This window comes from Pan troglodytes, chromosome 2 (genome assembly GCF_028858775.2).
Source record: "Pan troglodytes isolate AG18354 chromosome 2, NHGRI_mPanTro3-v2.0_pri, whole genome shotgun sequence".
NCBI classification, from domain to species: domain Eukaryota; kingdom Metazoa; phylum Chordata; class Mammalia; order Primates; family Hominidae; genus Pan; species Pan troglodytes.
Window position 1 is genome coordinate 102094256 of NC_086015.1, and position 20559 is coordinate 102114814.

General features: G+C 40.1%; 1 protein-coding gene and 1 long non-coding RNA gene across 42 annotated transcripts in view; one reads left to right on the forward strand and one right to left on the reverse strand.

Annotated features, from left to right (window-relative positions):
• ST3GAL6 (ST3 beta-galactoside alpha-2,3-sialyltransferase 6) overlaps window positions 1-19572 on the forward strand; it is a 64939-nt gene extending 45367 nt beyond the window's left edge. For 28 of the 41 annotated variants that reach the window (XM_016939900.4, XM_016939904.4, XM_063805126.1 and 25 more), the window contains 5 exons: window positions 9258-9353; window positions 12358-12544; window positions 12648-12785; window positions 16163-16315; window positions 18006-19572. In XM_016939900.4, the coding sequence (XP_016795389.1) occupies window positions 9258-9353; window positions 12358-12544; window positions 12648-12785; window positions 16163-16315; window positions 18006-18092 (661 nt within the window). In that variant the 3' untranslated portion in view covers window positions 18093-19572. Of the gene's footprint in view, window positions 1-9257; window positions 9354-12357; window positions 12545-12647; window positions 12786-13011; window positions 13224-14129; window positions 15342-16162; window positions 16316-18005 lie in introns of those variants that run through there. The other 13 variants (XM_063805130.1, XM_063805134.1, XM_063805137.1 and 10 more) reach the window with 4 other exon arrangements.
• On the reverse strand, window positions 7420-12093 carry LOC107970701 (uncharacterized). The gene is made up of 3 exons (XR_001713476.4): window positions 11945-12093; window positions 9412-9619; window positions 7420-9263 (listed from the first exon to the last, which is right to left on the reverse strand). It is a non-coding gene; the product is annotated as an uncharacterized LOC107970701 (long non-coding RNA).
• Window positions 19573-20559: the final 987 nt, after the last annotated feature.

Genomic DNA, 20559 nt, shown 5'->3' on the forward strand with positions numbered 1-20559 from the left:
GTTTGTGTATGATGCCTCCATCAGGCTAATTTTTCTCTTCTTGCTGACTTGGTCTTGCTGTTTCCTGCCCCTTTCCTCCTGTCACCAGAATCTCCCCACTCCCCACCATCATGCTAAGTTCATTTCTTAGCATTACCTTTGTTGGGAGAGAAGTAGAGTGTAGCTGGTGAGGAGGGATTGAAAATCATGCTGACTGCAGGAGTCCTTTAGTCTGAAGTTGCCAAGAGTCTGAAGTGAAGTAAATGTATAGTCAGAGACTCTAGATAAAGAGTGAATGGCAAATAACCCTGTAGGATCCCCACAGAGGGAGCACAGTGACACATGTTTTGTAACATCACAGATGTTCAGTTAGCATTGCTGAGTTGTGTGTTCGACCTGGGCAAACCTTAGAGTATTTCGAAAATAGATAAGAATATATTTATGACACTATTATCTTCTATTTGCATAGCACTTTTCAGAGGGGTTCACATGTAGTATTAAATTTTGCCTATATTTTAAGTGAGTCATTCTACCTTTATCATGTGCCCAATGTACAACACATAGAAAAAAACAAACCAGGCTGTGCCTGAGCAATACATTTTTAGTAAACTCCAGAAAGGCAGAATGGACTGAATTGCCTGAATGCTGCCTCTGAGTCAACTTAGTTCCTCAAGTGACCTTATGTAGTTCTCATTTCTCTTCTCAGCCTGGGAATAAAGCTCTAGAAGAAAGATGTCTGAGAACAGTCTTTCTTTCTCAGGCAGAGAATTTAGACTGCCTTTGGCAGGAGAGTCCTCCCTGAGCCCCTGGCTTGTGGATTTGTGAGCTGGGCCCACACGTCCAAGGAGGAAGGTATTGATATTTAGGCTGGCTTGTCCTTCATCATGGGTCTGTAGGTCAGAGAGGAGGAGCTGAGGTAGAGAGGGTTTCCTTTCAAGTTACTTTCCTCCTTTTTCTGCTTTCTTTACTGATATTTATATAATTGCTGGCCTTGCTCTCTGCTCATTTTTTCCTACCTGTGCTCTAGAAGGTGCTTGACATAGTTTGAGTTGTAACAGCTAAGCACATTATTTTCCTTGCTTTTTATTCTCCTTCCATCCTCTTTGTCCCTTCTAGAAAGGGTCAGATGTTGTTGGTGCTGTTGTTTCAAATCTGAATCCTTTAAGATTCTACCAGATATAAGTTGTAGTTTTGTCAGATATCTTGTCCAGCATGTATGATGCCCTCAGTTGGGATAGATTCCACTGTGAATGGGAAAACTCAAAATATCAGTTGTGATTGTAAGAAGGAAGTTCTCCTTTTGTCCAGTTTTCATGTAAATGAACTCTGCAGGTAAACTTGCCAGGGCTGGTTCTGTGAGCATCAGGGACCAAGGCTGCTTCTCTATCTTAACGCCACCATTCCTAAATATACAACTTGTTCCTTCTGGTCTGGAATGGCTGGAGTTCCACCAATCACGCCTACCTCCCTGCCAGCCAGGAGGAGGAAAGGGTGAAGGGCATACCCCAACCCTTTAAGACATGCCTTCTTCTTAAGGGCATCTCCCAGAAATCCCATATAACACTTCCTTACCTCCAATGATGTGCTGGAACCAGTTGGTACCAACTTGTGAGAGCTGTATCTCTTTGTATTCAGCTCCATATTTAGTGCCATCAAGGTGAAAGCTTGAAATGGCCAAGGTGAGAGTATTCGTACCATGGGAATTGGCAAACATTACAAATCAGGGCTTTGCCCATTCATACTCCTCCCCCTCCCCCAGAACTGATCGTTAAACATTGACTAGCAACCACTGTTTGCATCCCATTGGATAGGACTCCATCACAAGGCCACCCCTAGCTGGAATGTGGACCGGAAAATGTAGCTTGTATTCCAGGTGACTGTGTGCTCACCTTTAAAAGCAAACGTGATTTTAACAGATGAAGGAAACAAGATTATTGGGGAACAAATAGCTGTCTTTACCAATATTCTGCATCATTTCCCTGGTCCCCATCTGTTTTTATGCCTGGTCACTTTCAGGATTCTGAAGTCAAATATCTGACTCTGCTCTCTAACAACTGAGTTCAGTGCATCTTTTTTATCTGCTGCTGCTACTGATTTCTCATGGACACAGGCTCTTCTCTTTATTCTCCAAAGCACAGCCAACATAAGGTGACTAAGTTTAACAAACTTCACTGAAGACTGAGGATTTTTTAAGAGAATTGCATCACAGAAAAGGAATACTAAAAATATGGCCATATTCCAAGGCCCTAATCCTTCCTGGCTGTCCATGTAGCTCCTCAGCACCAGTCTGCCCCCTAGTCCTAAGGATTATTGCTTTCTCCTCAGTGGAAGTACATCCTCACACAGCTAGAAACAGCAGCAACCCTAAATTATCAAATCTCAGCTCCCACTTAAAATGCACAGACAAGCTCCCCATCCCCAACCACCAACATTCCTTCTGAAAGCATGCCAAGTTTTATGAAGAATGCTTTAGTCCTGCAGCACAGGTGGTTATATAGTAACTAGACATAAATATCTTACCTAACTAAAGCACCTGTGTCAAGTCAGTTGCCTGCTAAATGGACAAGGATTTGTAAAAGCTGCCTGGTTGCTCTCTCAAGCAGCATCCATTATGTCAGCATCAGCAAAGCTGGGTTAGATTGACTACCAGCCAGGCCAGGAGCATGTCTTTAGAAAACTTAAAAAAGAATTAGACATTAGTGGTGTATTTATTGAAAAAGAGTCCTAACTCTAAACAGAATATCAATATCTGCCTCCCTACTTTAGACATTCTGCTGTTTTGCAGAGTTTCTTTACATTGCAGGATTTTTAGCAAGGAGAGCTTGAGGATGAGGGGAAGTTGCGATTCTACATCAACAGAGTGAATCATTTGTGGTGAATATGCAGAAGCAGCCCCTGCCTGCTTTCTAGCATCGGCTGTGGTCAGATGTTGGGTAAAGGTATAGAAGTCTCAGCACTTTTGCCAAAGGAAATGGTCTCTTCCATCAGAGAGTAACATACAAGACCTAAGTGATTCCCTTACTTCACAAAAGAGCAAACCGAGATCAGAGAGGTCAGATTACTACACCAAGGTCCTAAGAGGTGCTAAGCGGAGGAGCCAGAACTAGCAACCAGGTCTCCAACTATAGTTCCTTGTGTAGTTTGAGGATCTTCTGGCTGCAAGTAATAGTCTTCACTAGGAGTGATTTAAACTAAGTGGACATTTATTATCTCCTGTATTGCGTAGACATGTGGATTCAGGTCTGCATATTTGTGGTTCCAGCTTGCAGTGTGGGGCTGCTTATGGCTGTACAGACTGTGGATTGCACAACTCCAGGGAGTACCGATTCATTCATATAGTTATCTGAATGGTGCTCCCTGACATCGGACTGTGTACAACTTACACATATGTTTGGAGTGGCCCTGGTTGGGGGATTGAGTTAGTGGCTCAGTGATGTCAAGCCTCCAGGGTAGTTTTTCTGTGGCTGTCTTTTGCTCTGATGTGTAGCTGCTCTTTTTGTTATCACGTGTCAATGTCTAAGCAGAAAGGAAGAAGTGAGTAATGAAGTATCCTGTTCACATGATTCTTTTGGCAGCAGCAAAATCTCTTCCAAAAGCATCTAATAGACTTCCCTAATATCTTATTGCCCAGGGATGGGTCACATGGCTATGTCTAGATGAAACATTGGCAGAGGCAATGAGCTCACTATTATAGGCTTAGGAAAGCAGGGATCTGCTAGCAAGGCACATGGGGTAATGGGTTGGGAATGTGAGTGGTATGATTTGCCATAGATTGTTACACTGAAGGTAGAGTCATGTATTTTAATGTACATGATGGTATTGAAGGGAAAATGCATGTCAAAAAGCATTTGTAAAATAAAACACATCATAGATCATTTGAAATGGGCAACTCAAGTTTGCTTGCTCTATATTGATTGTGTTTAATGTTTCCCTCTGCATAAGGTAATGACTCTTCCAGCTTTTGCCTGACTTTATGAGAAACAGCTTTCACCTTGGGGAAGTGTAATCTCTTACTACCACTGCTTTAGCAGCTTTCCAGATTTCCATTAACAGGTTCCAAAACAATTATTTTGTTTTCTGGGTAAGCAGTTTAGAGCATACGCATTTTCCTACGTGTTTCCAGGGTGGTTGGAGGAGTAAAAGGTAATTTCTTCTCCAAACACAAAGTAGGGAAATAACCTCCATATACTTAATGTAACAACCAAACTGAATTCTAAAATGCACAGCCTGTGAATCAGGAAGTGTTGTAGATGGGAGGATACAGAGATATAAATGATACTATTCTTTCCTCTAGGGACTCACAATTTACTGCAGCTATTTCTACATGAAAGTTATGTTAATTAAATATGTGAAGTTTTACAGTCACCCAAAGGACACTGAAAGTCATTGTTCCACACATAAAAAGGCAGAGGAAGCCAGAATCACAAGCCAAATGGATGAAGTCAAGGAGAGAATGAATCAGTCCTTTCAGAGTATGGGGTACTTGCTAGAGAGTGAGGGAAGCAATGAGTAACGAGGAGTGTGATTCAGACAGCTTATCTGTACCATTCCATACTTCCCAGAGCCATGGTGGTACTATGAATACTAGCTGTAGATAAAGTGTTATTGCCAAAGAGTAGTCCTAGGGATGCCCTCAAAAGAGTTTCTATATGATTCTCAGAAAAATGCGTAAATCTTTGCAATATCCTTTACCAGGAGGAAAAGTGGACTTTCATTGATAAGGTTTCCTTTCAAAAGCATTGGCATGATTTCCTATAGTAAAGGCCCTTCTCTCTTTCTGTTTGTCCCCTATAAGCTGACAGGAAAAAAAAGTAGAAAATGAAACTCCTAAAAATATGGTGACGTAGAGCTGCAAAGAATCTTTGGAATGGGCATTCTAAATGAGGCAATGTCTATGTTATTTCTTCCTGTTTTTTAAAAGTCCTTGAACTGCTGGGACCATAAGTAGGAGAGGCTGAGTATGAGGAATTGCCCTGCAGAAGAGATCTGCCTGAAACCCTAGACCCCTCTTTTTTCTTGGCTTGTAGGGTATGTGGGAGGAGGTCCAGGACCTTGAGTCTGAGTGATGACCAGTGATAATGGCACATGTATATGACAGAGGGTAGCTACTCTTACCATGATACTCTTTGGGCCACGCATTATCTAGGGCTTGATGACCATCTGTAACTCAGTGTGATAGAGTGGAAACTTCTGTGAACACTAAGGTCTAAGCTATCAGTTCATTGTTGAGCAATGTTATATAACTGACCACGTCTAAGACTGAGCTCAGTCAATCCCATTACTGGGTATATACCCAAAAGATTATAAATCATTATACTATATAGACATTATACTACATAGACTTTATACTATATGCACATGTATGTTTATTGCAGCACTGTTCACAATAGCAAAGACTTGGAACCAACCCAAATGCCCATCAATGATAGATTGAATAAAGAAAATGTGACACATAGACACCATGGAATACTATGCAGCCATAAAAAAGAATGAGTTCATGTCCTTTGCAGGGACATGGATGAAGCTGGAAACTATCATTCTCAGCAAACTAACACAGGAACAGAAAACCAAACACCGCATGTTCTCACTCATAAGTGGGAAGTGAACAATGAGAACACATGGACACAGGAAGGGGAACATCACACACTGGGGCCTGTCGCAGGGTTGGGGGCTAGGGGAGGGATAGCATTAGGAGAAATACCTAATGTAGATGATGTATTGATGGGTGCAGCAAACCACCATGGCACTTGTATACTTATGTTAACAAACCTGCACGTTCTGCACATGTATCCCAGAACTTAAAGTATAAAAAAAAAAAAAATAGACTGAGCTGAGTAACCTTTCTGGGGTCAACTTCAGATATTTGGCTTGTTGTTCAGGAGTCTTTTGTAGAGGATAGGGGCACTGGTGGTATGCTAGTGGCTTGTTGGCCTTTGCCCCTGCATGTTCCATGTAGGTAGAGTCAGGTTGCCCAGTGTCAGACTGGGAACTCCAGGCCAGGATGGATGCAGGAGCCCCTGAGGCACCTGGGCTCAGGGCCAGGCAGCCCCTTCTCTTGACAGAGGATTGGCCTACAGCCTTCATTGAATGGAGAGGATTAGACTAGATAGCATCTATAGATATTCCCCCTCTACCCCTATGCAGGTTGTCTCATGGGAACAGCTGTTATTTCAATCCTGTCTGTGCTTAGCCATGCCTTCCCCAGTGCCCAGCCTTGCTTAAAAATTCCTAGTGGAGATGGAGCCAGCTTTAGGAGGTGTAGCCTCTGATCTGAATTAAACTGACCCTGAGGTTATGGAAAGGGCAAGCAAGCTGTGAGTGTGAGAATCGCCCCCTGCTATAGCGTATTCATGGGATGATTTGGGGAGGATAATGGCAATAATACCCTGAGAGGAAAGGGTTTTGAATATTCAGCAGCTCCCATCTCAGCCATACTACATGGCCCCACAGCAGAGAGCCTTTGATAAAGTTGGCTTTCTAGAATAGGGATTGAAGTCAAACTTGCTTGTAAAAGCATCTAGAGTTATGTTACTTTCTTATTTAGAAACAGAGAGCCCAGGACCATGAGGCTTCCGCCTGCTGGACAGCAAGGACTTCCAGTAGCTTCTCAGCTGTTTTCCCAGTCACTTTCAGAAGCAAGGCTGCTATAGCTAATTGATGTATGAAAGATGTAATTACAGCCATTGATAGGGAAAATATCAGCAATATGATGCACTTGGAAGCTCAGAAAAAAGTCAAAAGGCTGTACCATGACTCTCACAATAGCCAGATCTGAATATAAAATCTAGTCTCTTCTGGTGATGGAGAAAAGGAAGTGTCATCCATACAAGATGAATTTACACTCTGAATCCCAGGAGGTCCCGCACGTAGGAAGTGCCTGCAATCCAAGTACCATGCTCTTTACTGCCTCTCCTGCTTCCAGCACTGTCCCTGGGGTCATCCAAACCAGTACAGCAACCCAGCTGGCCTCTCTTCTTCTGAAAACATCTCCAACTTCAACAATACTTTGAGATACCATATTGCTGGTATTTCAAAAACTGCTGTCAGCAGGGAGGAGGCCAATGGCGTGCCCATAGATCATGTTCAGCCTCCAAGTGGTCTCATAATCAACAAAGAATCTGAAGTTTACAAGATGCTTCAGGAGAAACAGGAGTTGAATGAACCCCTGAAACAGTCTACCTCTTTCCTGATTTTGCAGGAAATCCTGGAGTCTGAGATAAAAGGGGATCTCAACAACCCTCAGGATTCAGAAGTGTTAAAACTCCTGACCCTAAGTGGCTGCATCAATTGGAAATGCTCAGAAGGTGCCCATGTGTGACAATGCGGTCCTGGCATTGTAGGCATGTTTGTAAAGCAGCGGGGACCATCATCCCCTCCCTGAATGTTACGTGTGCACTGATTGTGACACTCACCCAAAAGAGAAGGGCTTTTTTTTTTTTTCCATCAAATCTACTGTGAAGAGCATGCCCAGGAGCAAGTCACACCACTTGAGGGTACGATGTGGTCATCATGTTCCCCAAGTGATCCAGCAGACCTGAACTGACCACCGTTCTCCAGCCAGCCTCTGCTGCAGCTAGTTCTCTAAATGTTCTGGCCTTGTCTCTTGAAAGTTCTGTACTTATTCCCCCCACCCCCCAACCCGCTTACCTTGGTTTTATCCCTGCTCATTGAGCCTTGAGTCCCTTGTCTTGGTTAACTGACTCACACTGACTGTGTGGTGCCCGCCCACTTTTACAATGAATGGCAAACTGTTTTTGTTCAGTGTCCCCTTGCCGGCAACACTGTGTACCTTCCTCCCCTCAGTTCTTCTCTGCTGCAAATGGACATCAGCCACATTTGAACCAAATCAAATACAATATGTCTGACATTGATTTCATTTTTGCTCAATCTATAGACTCCCAGAAAAAAGAAATAAAAAAAAAAAAAGAAAATTTAAATGAACAAAAAACAGATCCTTCTGGAACCTACTGTGACATGAGACATGTCCACAAGGCGAGGTTTCAGGCACACACTGAAGGAGCATCTGCTGGACAGCCCTCCCCGCCCCCAAGTCCTTACCAACCTGTGCCACTGGTACTTATTTTTCTTGACTGATTAGGTAGACACTGATTTAGGCATGACTCTTTAATATTTGAGAGCCTAGAGCTTCCAATTAAAATATGTTGAAAGTATTTTTTAAATTTTAAACCTTACAATCAGATGAACTGTACTACTCAAAAAAGGTAAATTTAATGAATATAGGAGTGTGTACATCATCTCCTGTTTACCTGACAAAGCCAATGCTTGGCTCTTTTAAACAGTTTCCGAATTCCCACATTCTCCATGTTTCCGGGTTCTACAGTGTTTGTACAGTTTTGCTACTCATTGATTTCCTAAAATCCTTAAGGTCTTGAGTTCATCTGGTCTGCTGATTTCACGGGTCTTAAGGAAACAGTGTTCTCTTTAGACTTTCCATGCCATGAGGGCCCTGGAAGGATAGCCTCAACAACTTTCCCTTCTGTGGTTTTGTTCCCTAGCGGGCAAGGACACAGTCTATTTTGTCATTTCTCCAGGCCTGCCTGGGTGAGGGTAAGAGCTGGGAGAGAGATGGACCAGCAACACGAAGTTCCCCTTTGTGTTCTACTTTAAAGCTGTTTGCCAGGAACACCGCATGAACTTTTAGTTTGTATTGGTTAAGCTCCAAGGACCAGTCCATGTTTGAGAAATTGAAGTGAGCATGGGCAGGGTACAGAAAACTGCACTTTTCTCACCAGATTCCAAACTGTCCATCTCCACACTTGTGCAGCAGAGAGCCAGAGGTAGAATCTTCGAGGAGTGGGTAATGCTGGCAAAGAATGTAGACCTGCTTAATGTAAAACACACATGCAGAGTCCTATATGGAGGTGTGTTTCACAGTCTCAAGTTCTGGATCCACATGCTAGTTCCACTTTGGAGTATGACTTTAAAATGTTACATAATAGATTTCTGAACCTCTTTCTTCATTTGTATACTGGGAATATCAGGCTTACTTATCTCAATAGGTGGGTATGAGAATCAAATGAGAGAACATGTATGGGCTGATAATAGTTGCTGACAATGATATGCTCTTCCTATAGAATGTTACTCATTGAATCTTGTATCTTTTTAATACAGCTCTAGACTTGTAAGTCGCAGTTGGTTCTTTTTCTACTTGCGCAACAAGTGGAATTTGGCACTGGGTTTCTGACAGTATGCATGGATTCTTGGAATCAGTTTTGTAAAAGATGGCTCAATCTCTCACTTGTCCATCTGTCCAACAGCATACCCTGTAAAAAGTGTGTGGTGGTTGGTAATGGAGGAGTTTTGAAGAATAAGACATTAGGAGAAAAAATCGACTCCTATGATGTAATAATAAGGTAAATATATTTTCTATTTGCTACCCTAGAATTGTTTCAAAAGAATATGGTTTCTTACCTTAATACAGCTGTGTTTTGACAGGAAGGGGAGATGTTTCCATTTTTTTTTTTTTTTATTGCACAACCTTCTCTCTTGGTTGTTGGCTAGAGTTAGACGTAGATTTCAGGTTACTCATTTAGCAAGTATTTGTTAAGTCTCCTTAGTATGCCAGCATGCTTCTAGCCACAGGAGAGATAGCAATGGATAAGAACAATGTTTGTGCTCCCTGTGGAGGGAAGAAAATGAGTAATTAAATATATAAAAATAATAAATGCCATACATAATTTAAAAAGGATATAACAGAGAATCTTTGAATGGCTCCTTTGTAATGATTGACCACTTTGAGAAGGAGATATCTAAGCAGGGCCCAAGTGACCACACAGCAACAGCCATATGAAGATTATGGTAGAGCAGTCCAGGCAGAAAGGATGTTTGCTGCAGGGCCTCAGGAGGAGATGATCCTGAGTTTGAGAGGAGTAGCAAAGAAACCCAGTGAAGCTGGAAAGTAGCAGGCAGGGGGAGAGTGGTGGAATTGGAAGCTGAAGCGGTGAGCAAAGATCAGGCTGCATAGGACTTTGTAAGCTAGGATTAGAAACTTGGATTTTAAGTACAACAGGAAGCTTTTTAAGGGTTTTAAGCAAGAGAACAAAGCAGTCTGGTTATGTCTTAAATATTCTGGCTGTGGCATGGACAATGGAATGTGAGGGACAAGGGTGGAAATGAAGAGGCCAATTAGGTTGCTGTATTCGGGTATAATATGATGGTGGCTTGGGACAGGATTGTTGTAGGAGAGGAATAGATATGTGGACTGACTGAAGATGTGTTTTAGACATAGAGTTATCGGGATTTGTTGCCGTATTAGATGTGAAGAGTAATGAGAATAAAGAAATCAAGGATGCCTCCTACTCTGTTTTCAGCTTAGGAGATTGGCTGGAGAGTGGTATCATTTATTAAGTTGGGGAAGACTGGTATAGGAGCAGGTTTAGAGGAAAACCATGATATGAACATGTTAGATTTGAGATGCTTGTTAGATTTGCAGTGGGTATGTCGAGTAGGCAGTTGGATAAACAGGTTAAAATCTTGATGGTGTGTGGCCTATAAGCTGTATTTAAACCATGGACTGGGTGAGATTTCCCAAGGAGAGACTGAGAGAGAGAGAAGAGAGTGAGGACTGAGCCTCGGAGAACTCAAAATTTAGAGGTTGAGCAAAGAAAAAGGAATGTGTAAAAGAGATGAAGAGGATCCACCAGTGAGGTAAGAAGAAAATCGGGAGAAGGTGATCACAGAAGCCAAGAGAGCAAAGTGTTCCAGGACAGAAGGAGTGACCAACTGTATCCCAGTGCTGGTGAGAGGTCATGCAAGATAAGAACAGAGTGGTGACCATTGGACTGGTGACCTGAGGCTCACTGACACTCCCAATAAAAGCAGGCTTAGAGGCGTGATGTGGCAAGAAGCCCGGCTGGACTAGGTCGAAGAGGGAATGCAGAGAATGTACACCTGAATGTACAGATGAAGATTTAGAGAAACCAATGTAGTCCAGGGATTTTGCTTCAAAGAGGAGTTGAGAAATCAGATGGCAGTTAGAGATGGTTATGCAATCAGGGGTTTTTTTGTTTGTTTGTTTTCTTCTTTTGAAAAGATTGGAGGCACTATAGTACATTGGTTAACTGGTGGAAATGAGAAAGAGATTGGGGTGGTAAAAGAGAGGGGAAGGGGGTTCAGAACACAAGTGTGGTTAATGTTTCATAATGGAAAGGAGAGCCAGGATTGTGGTTACAACTACCAAGAGTCCCTCTGATGTAGTGAGGGGAAAATATGGACCTTTCTATCTCTATTTTTTTAGTGAAAGGTCAAGATAAGGTCATCATCTGGGATAAGAGTGTGTGTGTGTGTGTGTGTGTGTGTGTGTGTGTTAGGAGTAGCTATGAATAGTTTAAAGAATGGCAAAGTTAGCATACTGAGGCAATACATTAGGATGGTTTGGCAGCTTTGGGGGTTTTGTGGGGTTACAAGCTGCCTAGGGTTTCTGCATGGTGAGGTCACCTTATTTTCTGTTTACTATCCATTTTGAGGAAGCTGTGATAATTTACCTACAAAACAATTTTGAAGCAATCACAGGTTTCTCTACCCATAATTGTCTAAATCTGATAATTTAGAGCCACAGGAAACCCTTGCAGGAAAATATCATGGGTACAACATTTTGAAAGTCATCTCAAGTGTTAATAAGTCTGTTCGTCTTATATTACGTAGAGTCAGTAGCAAAGGGCAAAACAGTATTTATCCTCCTTGGGGACACTGTTTTGGAAACAAAGCATTTCTTTTTTTATAGCATGCCTTCATAATGTGTGCATAAATAGTGCATGTGCAACCTTGGCTTTCAGCATACACAAACCCAACGGTAGATACTTTGTGGTTCTTTAGTTTACTCTAGCAATAGACATTCATTTGGTTGTGCTTGAATATAATATAGCAGATTTATATTGTTAACCTTATTTCAGAGTACAACAATTTTGATGGGTCTTTAAACCAACTTAAATGTGATTCTTCTTACCTGTCAGTCACACACATCCATGTGCTACATGACTGTGTGGCTTTGAGCAAGTAATTTTCTCTCCAGGGGTTTGTCGTCCAAGTTCTCTTTCAACTCTGGTATCCTGTGGCTCTGTGTTCCCACTTTTTTAAATTTAGTCTTCAGTTCCCCTGGAGGTAAGACTGAATTATCATTGGCTCCACAATTAATTTTCAAATACAAATGAACATTTCTGCCTTTGATCAACCAACTATTTCATGAAAAGGAATGATCTCCTTGGCCATTATGTGTGAAAGATTGATCTATTGCTTTGTGGCTTCAGAGCACAGGATAAAAGGCTGATGTTTGTCCAACTCTGAAACCTCTGAGAACTGTGATGGGAATGGCAGATACTGCACTTGGTCTACATATCTTGTATGTTTTACTATCCACAGAATGAATAATGGTCCTGTTTTAGGACATGAAGAAGAAGTTGGGAGAAGGACAACCTTCCGACTTTTTTATCCAGAATCTGTTTTTTCAGATCCTATTCACAATGACCCTAATACAACAATGATTCTCACTGCTTTTAAGCCACATGATTTAAGGTGGCTGTTGGAATTGTTGATGGGTGACAAAATAGTAAGTAGGCAAAATTGTTCTGCCTTCAGATTACCTTTAGTGCTTTTTTTCCTTAAAAACCAGACAGCCACACTGTTCTATTCTCTATATTTTTTACTTTCAGAACACTAATGGTTTTTGGAAGAAACCAGCCTTAAACCTGATTTATAAACCTTATCAAATCCGAATATTAGATCCTTTCATTATCAGAACAGCAGCTTATGAACTGCTTCATTTTCCAAAAGTGTTTCCCAAAAATCAGGTATGTATTTATCTCTGCATGGTTTCAAACTACAGATCTGGCTGAGGTAGGATAGAGGGTCCTGGGAACTCTCAGAAACTGTATGAGAACCACAGCTCATGAGATGATTTCTGAGGGCCATCTCTGAGTTAGTAAAAGTAGTTATCTATGGATATTATCTTTATGTTTTTCATTTATGTTGCAAGGAAATGTAATTTTAAGTTGGGTTTTTTTCCTGCCCTTGTAGGGCCTTCCTGGGGTCTCTTTGTGCATGCCGAAACAATTTATCTTTCATAACTCTGTCTTCAGTGTTCTGCAGTGAGGAGAGTCTGACTGGGTGGGCTGACGGGCAGGCTTGTGCTCAGAGTAGCTGGCCTGGCTTCAGGACAAGTGCATGGCTTTGCAGGGTAAAAAGAAGTGTCTGAGATGCTCTGATAAAAATATCACAGGAAAGCCAGAGGAAAGGTGAGGAAGGACAATAAAGTAGTCCAGAAACATTTCTGTGGTCAGAGGAAATGTTGGCATTAAATTCTCAAGAAATGGTAGCTACAGCAATATTGAAAGAGTTCTTGAAACTTCAAAATGAAATCTCATTGACTTTCACTCCTGTTTGCCTTCTTTCCCTAGAAAACAATACTCTAGACCCATACGGTGGCAGAGATATTTTTTACTGGAAGCTTGAGTAACTGTATAACATGACACCTTGGTTGAAATGAGTTTTTCACCCCTTTTTAAAGTAGGGAAAAATCCAAAGAAATAAATATACATCATGTATTTTCATGATGTATATTTAGCATGATAAGAATTGTGATTAAGAAATTCAAAAGTGTTATATGCTGAAAACAAATGTTAGTGTTGCACACTGAAAATAAAGGAATATTAAAGATCAAAAAGGAAGTCACCAGTCTATTCTCTTCCCTCTACAACCCATGTAACCTCTGAAGCTTTTCTACCTTTTATGTGCTTCCAGACTATTTGCTATGCATTCATAAACACATAATCTTTTTGTTTGTTCAGTATAATTATGATTATACCATAGGTATTGTTGTTATTTTCTTTTTTCTCTTTATTTAACTCTTCCCCTATTTATAGACACTCAGATATATCCAACATTTTCTTCTCTTTAAATAATATAGCAGTACATGTGTTTATAGGGGTTTTCTGCCCATTTGTCGGATTTCTGTAGGATGGACTTCTGGAAGTGGAATGCTCAAGTCAAAAAGCATACATGTTTTAAATTTAAACCTGACTTCCTAGTAATTTTGAGGGTAAAGGACAGATTCTGAATATGTGTTTTGTGAGTTTTCACTTCCTATATTCCTAAGTGAAGTATGATCAGGTATATCTCTTGCTTCTTCATTTTAGGTAATATCTTTAATTCCAAAAGCACAGGAAGACCCTGAGCATACTTAGTGATGACATTAGAACTAGCTGTAGCTACATCAAAGTCCCAGTAGGACATGGTGTCCCAGAAACCAAATGCTGTATTTCAAGAGAAGTCAGCCATGTCAGATGCTGTCCAGAGGTTGAATGTAAATAATAAACCCTGGTTTTAGAAACGTGGAGGTCATATTGGTGATATATATTAACAACAAGAAAGAAGGAAAAAGCCTGCTTGAATTGGGTTGAAGAGAACCTGGGACATGAGCAAGCAGCAACAAATCTTTAGTGGACTTTTTGCTAGAACAAGGATCGGAGAAATGAAGCAATAGTTGGAAGATGATATAGGATCGAAGAAGCGTGTTTTATTTTTGGTCTGTGTATATGCTGAAGGGAATGGTTCAGCAGAAAGAAACACTGATGATGAGGGGAGAAAGTAGTTAAGTACAGAAGTAAAATTGTTGAGAAGTGATATGGGATAAAATATACACTAGTGAAAAGTTGCTGAAGTTACATCTCATCCGTTATAAGAGGAATAAGCACTGCAAATGTGAGTAAAGATACAGGTAAGATGGTAGATTTGGAGTTGGGATGATGAAGTCACTCTTTTGACTGCTTTTGTTTCCTTAAAAAAATAAAGATTAACTAGTCAAATTAGGAAGAAGACTAGGGCTGTTGCAGGATACAAAGTTATAAATTCTCATCTTGGAGAGTAGGAATGGAAATTTACTAGTCAAACGTAACTGGATTGCTAGGCAATACTTACTGCCTGTTTGAGAGTTGGGTCATAAATTCAACATTCAACCAGGTAAACGTATTTTTCTCTTGCCCTATTCTGTTGCTGGGGTGTGGGTACAGGGTGACTGCAGTGCTTATTCCTCTTATAAGAGTTTGTCAGGTGGTAATATAGGTTCTGTGGGTGATGGCTGCAGAAGAGCTGGTCTACATAAAGGAATGGTTATAAAGACGGATGAAGGACTCTTAAGATGTGAAGAAAGGAAGTAGAAGACATGAAAAGGGGCAAGGAGAAGGAAAAAGCAATGGGATCAATGAGGCTGAATGACTCCTAGGTTACAATGGTACATAAGATAAAGAAAATTTTATGCTGAAGGCAGTTAATGCTTTCGGACAAGTTTGCCTCCTGGAATTGATTTGGTTGTGCTGCTTCGATTTTTTTTTCTTCTCCTCAAAATCATAGTAAGTCATATGTAATTTCAATGGGAACTGTAAGAAACACTTTATTGAAAGTGTTATGTAAAAAGCTTAAGATGTATCTTGTTTTTCGCTTTGAAGGCCATCTCAGTGAGAATTACAATTTCTGAAAGCCAAGACCCTCTTGTCAAATATCTATCACACTGGTTTTCAAGATATATGTAAGATAAGGAAAGAGGATGCTTGGTTTTTCTTTCTAAAAGTATAATGGTGCAGCTGAGATTGTGATATTGCTATGTATGCATTTGGAATATTTGTTTTCTAGTCAGATACTGTTACAATTTGTCATTGAAGTACTAGATTAGCCTTCCCCTATAGTTTAAATGGTAAGTATAAAATATAGCTATTCGAAGGCGAATTTATATGAAGTCTTTTATCATGATTCCATCCGTTTGTGAATTAAGCTGTCCTTACATTTCATACATGTGTTCAAAATTCCCAGGCTTTGCTTTTGCCATAAGGAGCCTGACTCATCATGTTTTTGTATTTTTTAAAACAATACAGCAACATTCTCTTCCTTAAGCCTCACAGTATTCTTTCATTGGATAGTTGTCCTCTGGGTTAATACCACAGCTATATTTTATTTTAAAGACTTCCTAAGATTTCAATCACAGTTTATATATTTTTTAGAGTTAAGGTATATATGCATACTCTTTGGGGCTTGAGCCTTATAATGAGAGTTTAGTTATTTCTCTCCTTATTAAATGTTTAGAAATCCCTGTTTTATATGATTCAGCCAACCAAATATGCTTTGGTAACAAGTAGCTCCTTTTGCTTAAAAAAGTTTTTTTCATCCCCTCCCCCAGAAACCTAAACACCCAACAACAGGAATTATTGCCATCACACTGGCGTTTTACATATGTCACGAAGTTCACCTAGCTGGTTTTAAATACAACTTTTCTGACCTCAAGAGTCCTTTGCACTACTATGGGAATGCCACCATGTCTTTGATGAATAAGGTAATATACTGTACTTTAGGTAATATACATATGCTTTGGACTAATCTTTGAGGGATGGAAAGCCCGTATTTTCTCTTCTCACACTCATTTTACTGAGGGACCACGTTTTGAAGGGTTGAGGGCTTGATGGTGATTACAGGGCTACCAAAGGCTGTAACTAGAACTCATGTCCAGGATCATTTTACTACAGCATCAAATCCCAATTTATGGGCCTCATGGTTATTGCCAAGTGTCATCAAACCCATATAAGTACAGAACCTTACTTTAGATATTATATTTGCACTATTGAAATTCAGGCAACCTGCTGTGTTTGAGGTATTACAAATTCACCTTGCATTGCTGTGCTTAATTATTCTCATTTGTTTTTAAGTAGACAAGATGGTGTAGAATATTTTAATCCTACAAGAGAATCTTCATGATCAAAAAGGTTACCAACTTTCATACTGGATCACACTTCTCTTGAATAGGGATTAATAGTGAGGATTTGTATTTTATTTTATTTTTTTAACAATTTTAGTTTAAATTTTTTTTTTTTTTTTTTTGAGAGTCTCACTCTGTCACCCAGGCTGGAGTGCACTGGCATGATCTCGGCTTACTGCAACCTTCACCCCGCAGGTTGAAGTGATTCTCCTGCTTCAGTCTCCCTAGTTTCTGGGATAACAGGTGCCCGCCACCACGCCTGGCTAATTTTTTTTTTTTTTTTTGTATTTTTGTAGAGATGAGTTTTTGCCATGTTGGCCAGGCTGGTCTCGAGCTCCTGGCCTCATGTGATCTGCCCGCCTTAGCCTCCCAGAGTGCTGGGATTACAGGCATGGGCCACTGTGCCTGGCTAAGGATTTGTAATTTACTTGACTGGGAAGGAGTTTCCTAGTTTTGTAATTCTAACTTAGTAGTGCATCACAAGTGATGGGATTAAAATGTTATCTGTATACTTTTAATATTGAAATATTACTTGATAAAAAGTATATGGATATATCTCATGAAATCAGTCCCCTTGAATCACCCCACTATATAAGCTGAGGAAGTGGTATAAATCAGGTTAGATTTAGTATTGTCTTTTGTCCCTCACCCCCACCCTCTGTCCCCACCACGTAAGACAAGCACTTAAGTATTTCAAGAATGAGGTGCTCCAACAGACTTTGGATTAGGCTGATTTCTCCTCAGCCCTAAACTTTCCTGTAGCACTTGCGGTATTTCAAGTGTCATCTAAAGAGCAGAATATTAAAACAACTTCCTCAGGAAGAAAACTTGGATATTCATGTATAGAACAGTAATTTTTAACACATCTTAAACTGAACCGGGCATTATAATAGTTTAGTTTATCTCCAGGCTGATTTTTTTGTTTGTTTTTAAACTGATTTCTAGGGGCTTCTTCCATTAAAGTGAACAACTCAAAATTTTGGTCTCCAGATTTGTATGGTACCATGATTCGGTCTACCAGGGTTTGATATGAAGGAGTCTTACTTATGTGAGAGTTGAAATGGAAAGAGTGGGCTGTAGGGAAAGCTTTTGCACAAGAACCAGCAAGGAAAGTAATTTAAAAGGCTATCAAAAGTTAAAAGTACATGCAACTCGTTACTTAACATTCGAGTTCTTTATTCGGAATTTTTTAGATATAAAGTATTCCATTGGTGCTGCTAATACTTTGAGATTGGGAAAGAAAGATGGTAATTGTATTTTTCTTCTTTAGAACGCGTATCACAATGTGACTGCAGAGCAGCTCTTTTTGAAGGACATTATAGAAAAAAACCTCGTAATCAACTTGACTCAAGATTGACTCTACAGACTCAGAAGATGATGCTAACAGTGTTAGTTTTATTTTTGTACTGCAATTTTTAGTTTAAAATATGTTGGATGCACTCGTCAAATAATTATGTATACTGTCTGTTGCTGCCTGGTGATTCATAACCACCAGCTTAATTTCTGTTAATACTATATATTTAACTTATGAAAACCAAGAAATGTTAAGATATCAGGAAAATAAGTTTTGATTGCATTGTTTTTAAAATAAGCTAGTTTTCTGAGGTGTTTTCACACGTCTTTTTATAGTTACTTCATCTTAGATTTTTGAAGGGATATGACTTCCTACTAAGGATTTAGTTTACCACAACAATTCTGACAATAAGACATTTTGAGGAGGATATTTGGCTACTGTAAACATGGCTGGTGGAAAAGCACATGACTGTGGCTTGATGTGGCAAGCCGAAACCACTTGGCTCTGGAAATCTAAGTTCATGCTGGTTTAATTAAGCTCTCTCCTGACAACCCCCAGAATTAAATGAACCATGATTGTGAAGAGTAATTTGGTACAATGAAGGCAGTGTTTTTAAGTTAAAGGAAATGGGCTAAACATAAAGTTCTTATTAGATAAGTAAATAACTAAAGAATACAATTACTAAACTCTGATGGCTTTGTATTATTTTAAAGAAATGAAGTTTAACTTTATACAATGAAGCTAAGCTAGGCAAGCTCAAGAAGGAAAAAAAAATCTTGAACATTATTTTTTTTTGCCTGACTTATTCATTAAATTTTGAAGGTTTTCCACTTGAGGTAAAGTAGGAAAGGTAAAGAAGATAACAGAACAAGTAAACACTTAAGAAAAGTCAAGCTGAGGTCGGGCATGGTGGCTCACACCTGTAATCCTAACACTTTGGGAGGCCGAGGGAGGCAGCTGGATTGCCTGAACTCAGGAGTTCAAGACCAGCCTGGCCAACATGGTGAAACCTCATCTCTACTAAAATACAAAATAATTAGCTGGGCGTGGTGGTATGTGCTGTAGTCCCAGGTACTCGGGAGGCTGAGGCACGAGAATTGCTTGAGCCCGGGAGGCAGAGGTTGCAGTGAGCCGAGATCGCGCCACTGCACTCCAGCCCGGGTGACAGAGCGAGGCTGTCTTCTAAAAAATATAAAAAGTGAAGCTGGCATTTTTGGATTTAAATGGTACAAAAAGAATATCTCATTTTCCCATGATTAAAGCTAATCTTCAGATGGAAAGCTTGCCTGGCTACCTAGGGTGCACCAGAGAATCTGATCCAATGCAAGCCAGTCAATCCTACAAATGTGGTGAGCTAGTCTTCCTTCCTATATTTTAATAAATGTAACCAAAGGCCATCTGGAGGTAGGGGAATGAGAGGTGAAGGAACAGAAAAATAAATAGAGGTTATAAGGATGGAACTAAAAGTTGTCAGAAGAGGTATGAGCTGAAGAAAGAATTACTCTCTTTTGACCAATAAATACAATTGGGAAACACTGGAAAACCATGGCTTGATTACTGACAACCAACCTGCCTCTCTAAAGAGGGTATATAAAGGGTGAAATACATTAGATTTGGCTCAGAAACAGAATGCAGTACTTATAAAGCAGAATAAAGGGGAGAACAGTAGTAGTTGATCTAACCCAGATTAGACATGAATACCAGCATATGTTTGCAGAGTCCCACAGTTTTGATTCTTCTTATAACTAACTTTGAGGTGCAAAAGGAAGGTACCAGAACTGGAATCACATGTAATCAGTGTGATTTTCCCCTCATACCACACAGCCATAGGCTGCAGTGTGGCTGCTGAAGTTCAATTGATATAAAGTAAATCAGGCTTCAAAAAGGATGGTGCTGTGGGTACACAAGGACATAAAGATGGGAACGATAGACACTGAGGACTGCGGCGGGGGGAGCGAGGGGAGCGGGGAGGGCAAGGGCTGAAAGACTATGTATTGGGTACTATGCTCACAACCTGGATGATGGGATCATTCATACCACAAACCTCAGTATCACACAATATACCCATGTAACAAACCTGCACTCTGCACATGTACCCTTAGAATCTAAAATAAAAGTTGAAATTATTTTTTTAAAAAAAGGATGGCACTGGTCATAGAAAAAGTCAAAGTAAACCAACAGTGTCATTTTCAAATGTTGCTGGAAGCACAATATTGGCCATAAGTTAGTGAGGTTAAAATAGAAGAATATGGCATTTTATAGTATAAGGAAAAGCTACAAACCTCAAGGTTGTTTTATTTAAACCAAATAATCTGAGCAAGACATATATACATTAAAAACAAATGAACACATTAAAATTTCACTATTTTACAATCTAAATTCTAGCAACATATACAAATAATACTGAGTGACTACAGTACATGCCGAGGTAAGATAAGTACATTCTAGGAGAATATCACTGACGCTCAAACCATTTTTATTTCCAATATGTATTTCAATACGTTTGTTTCCACTTTCCCCAGTGCCACAC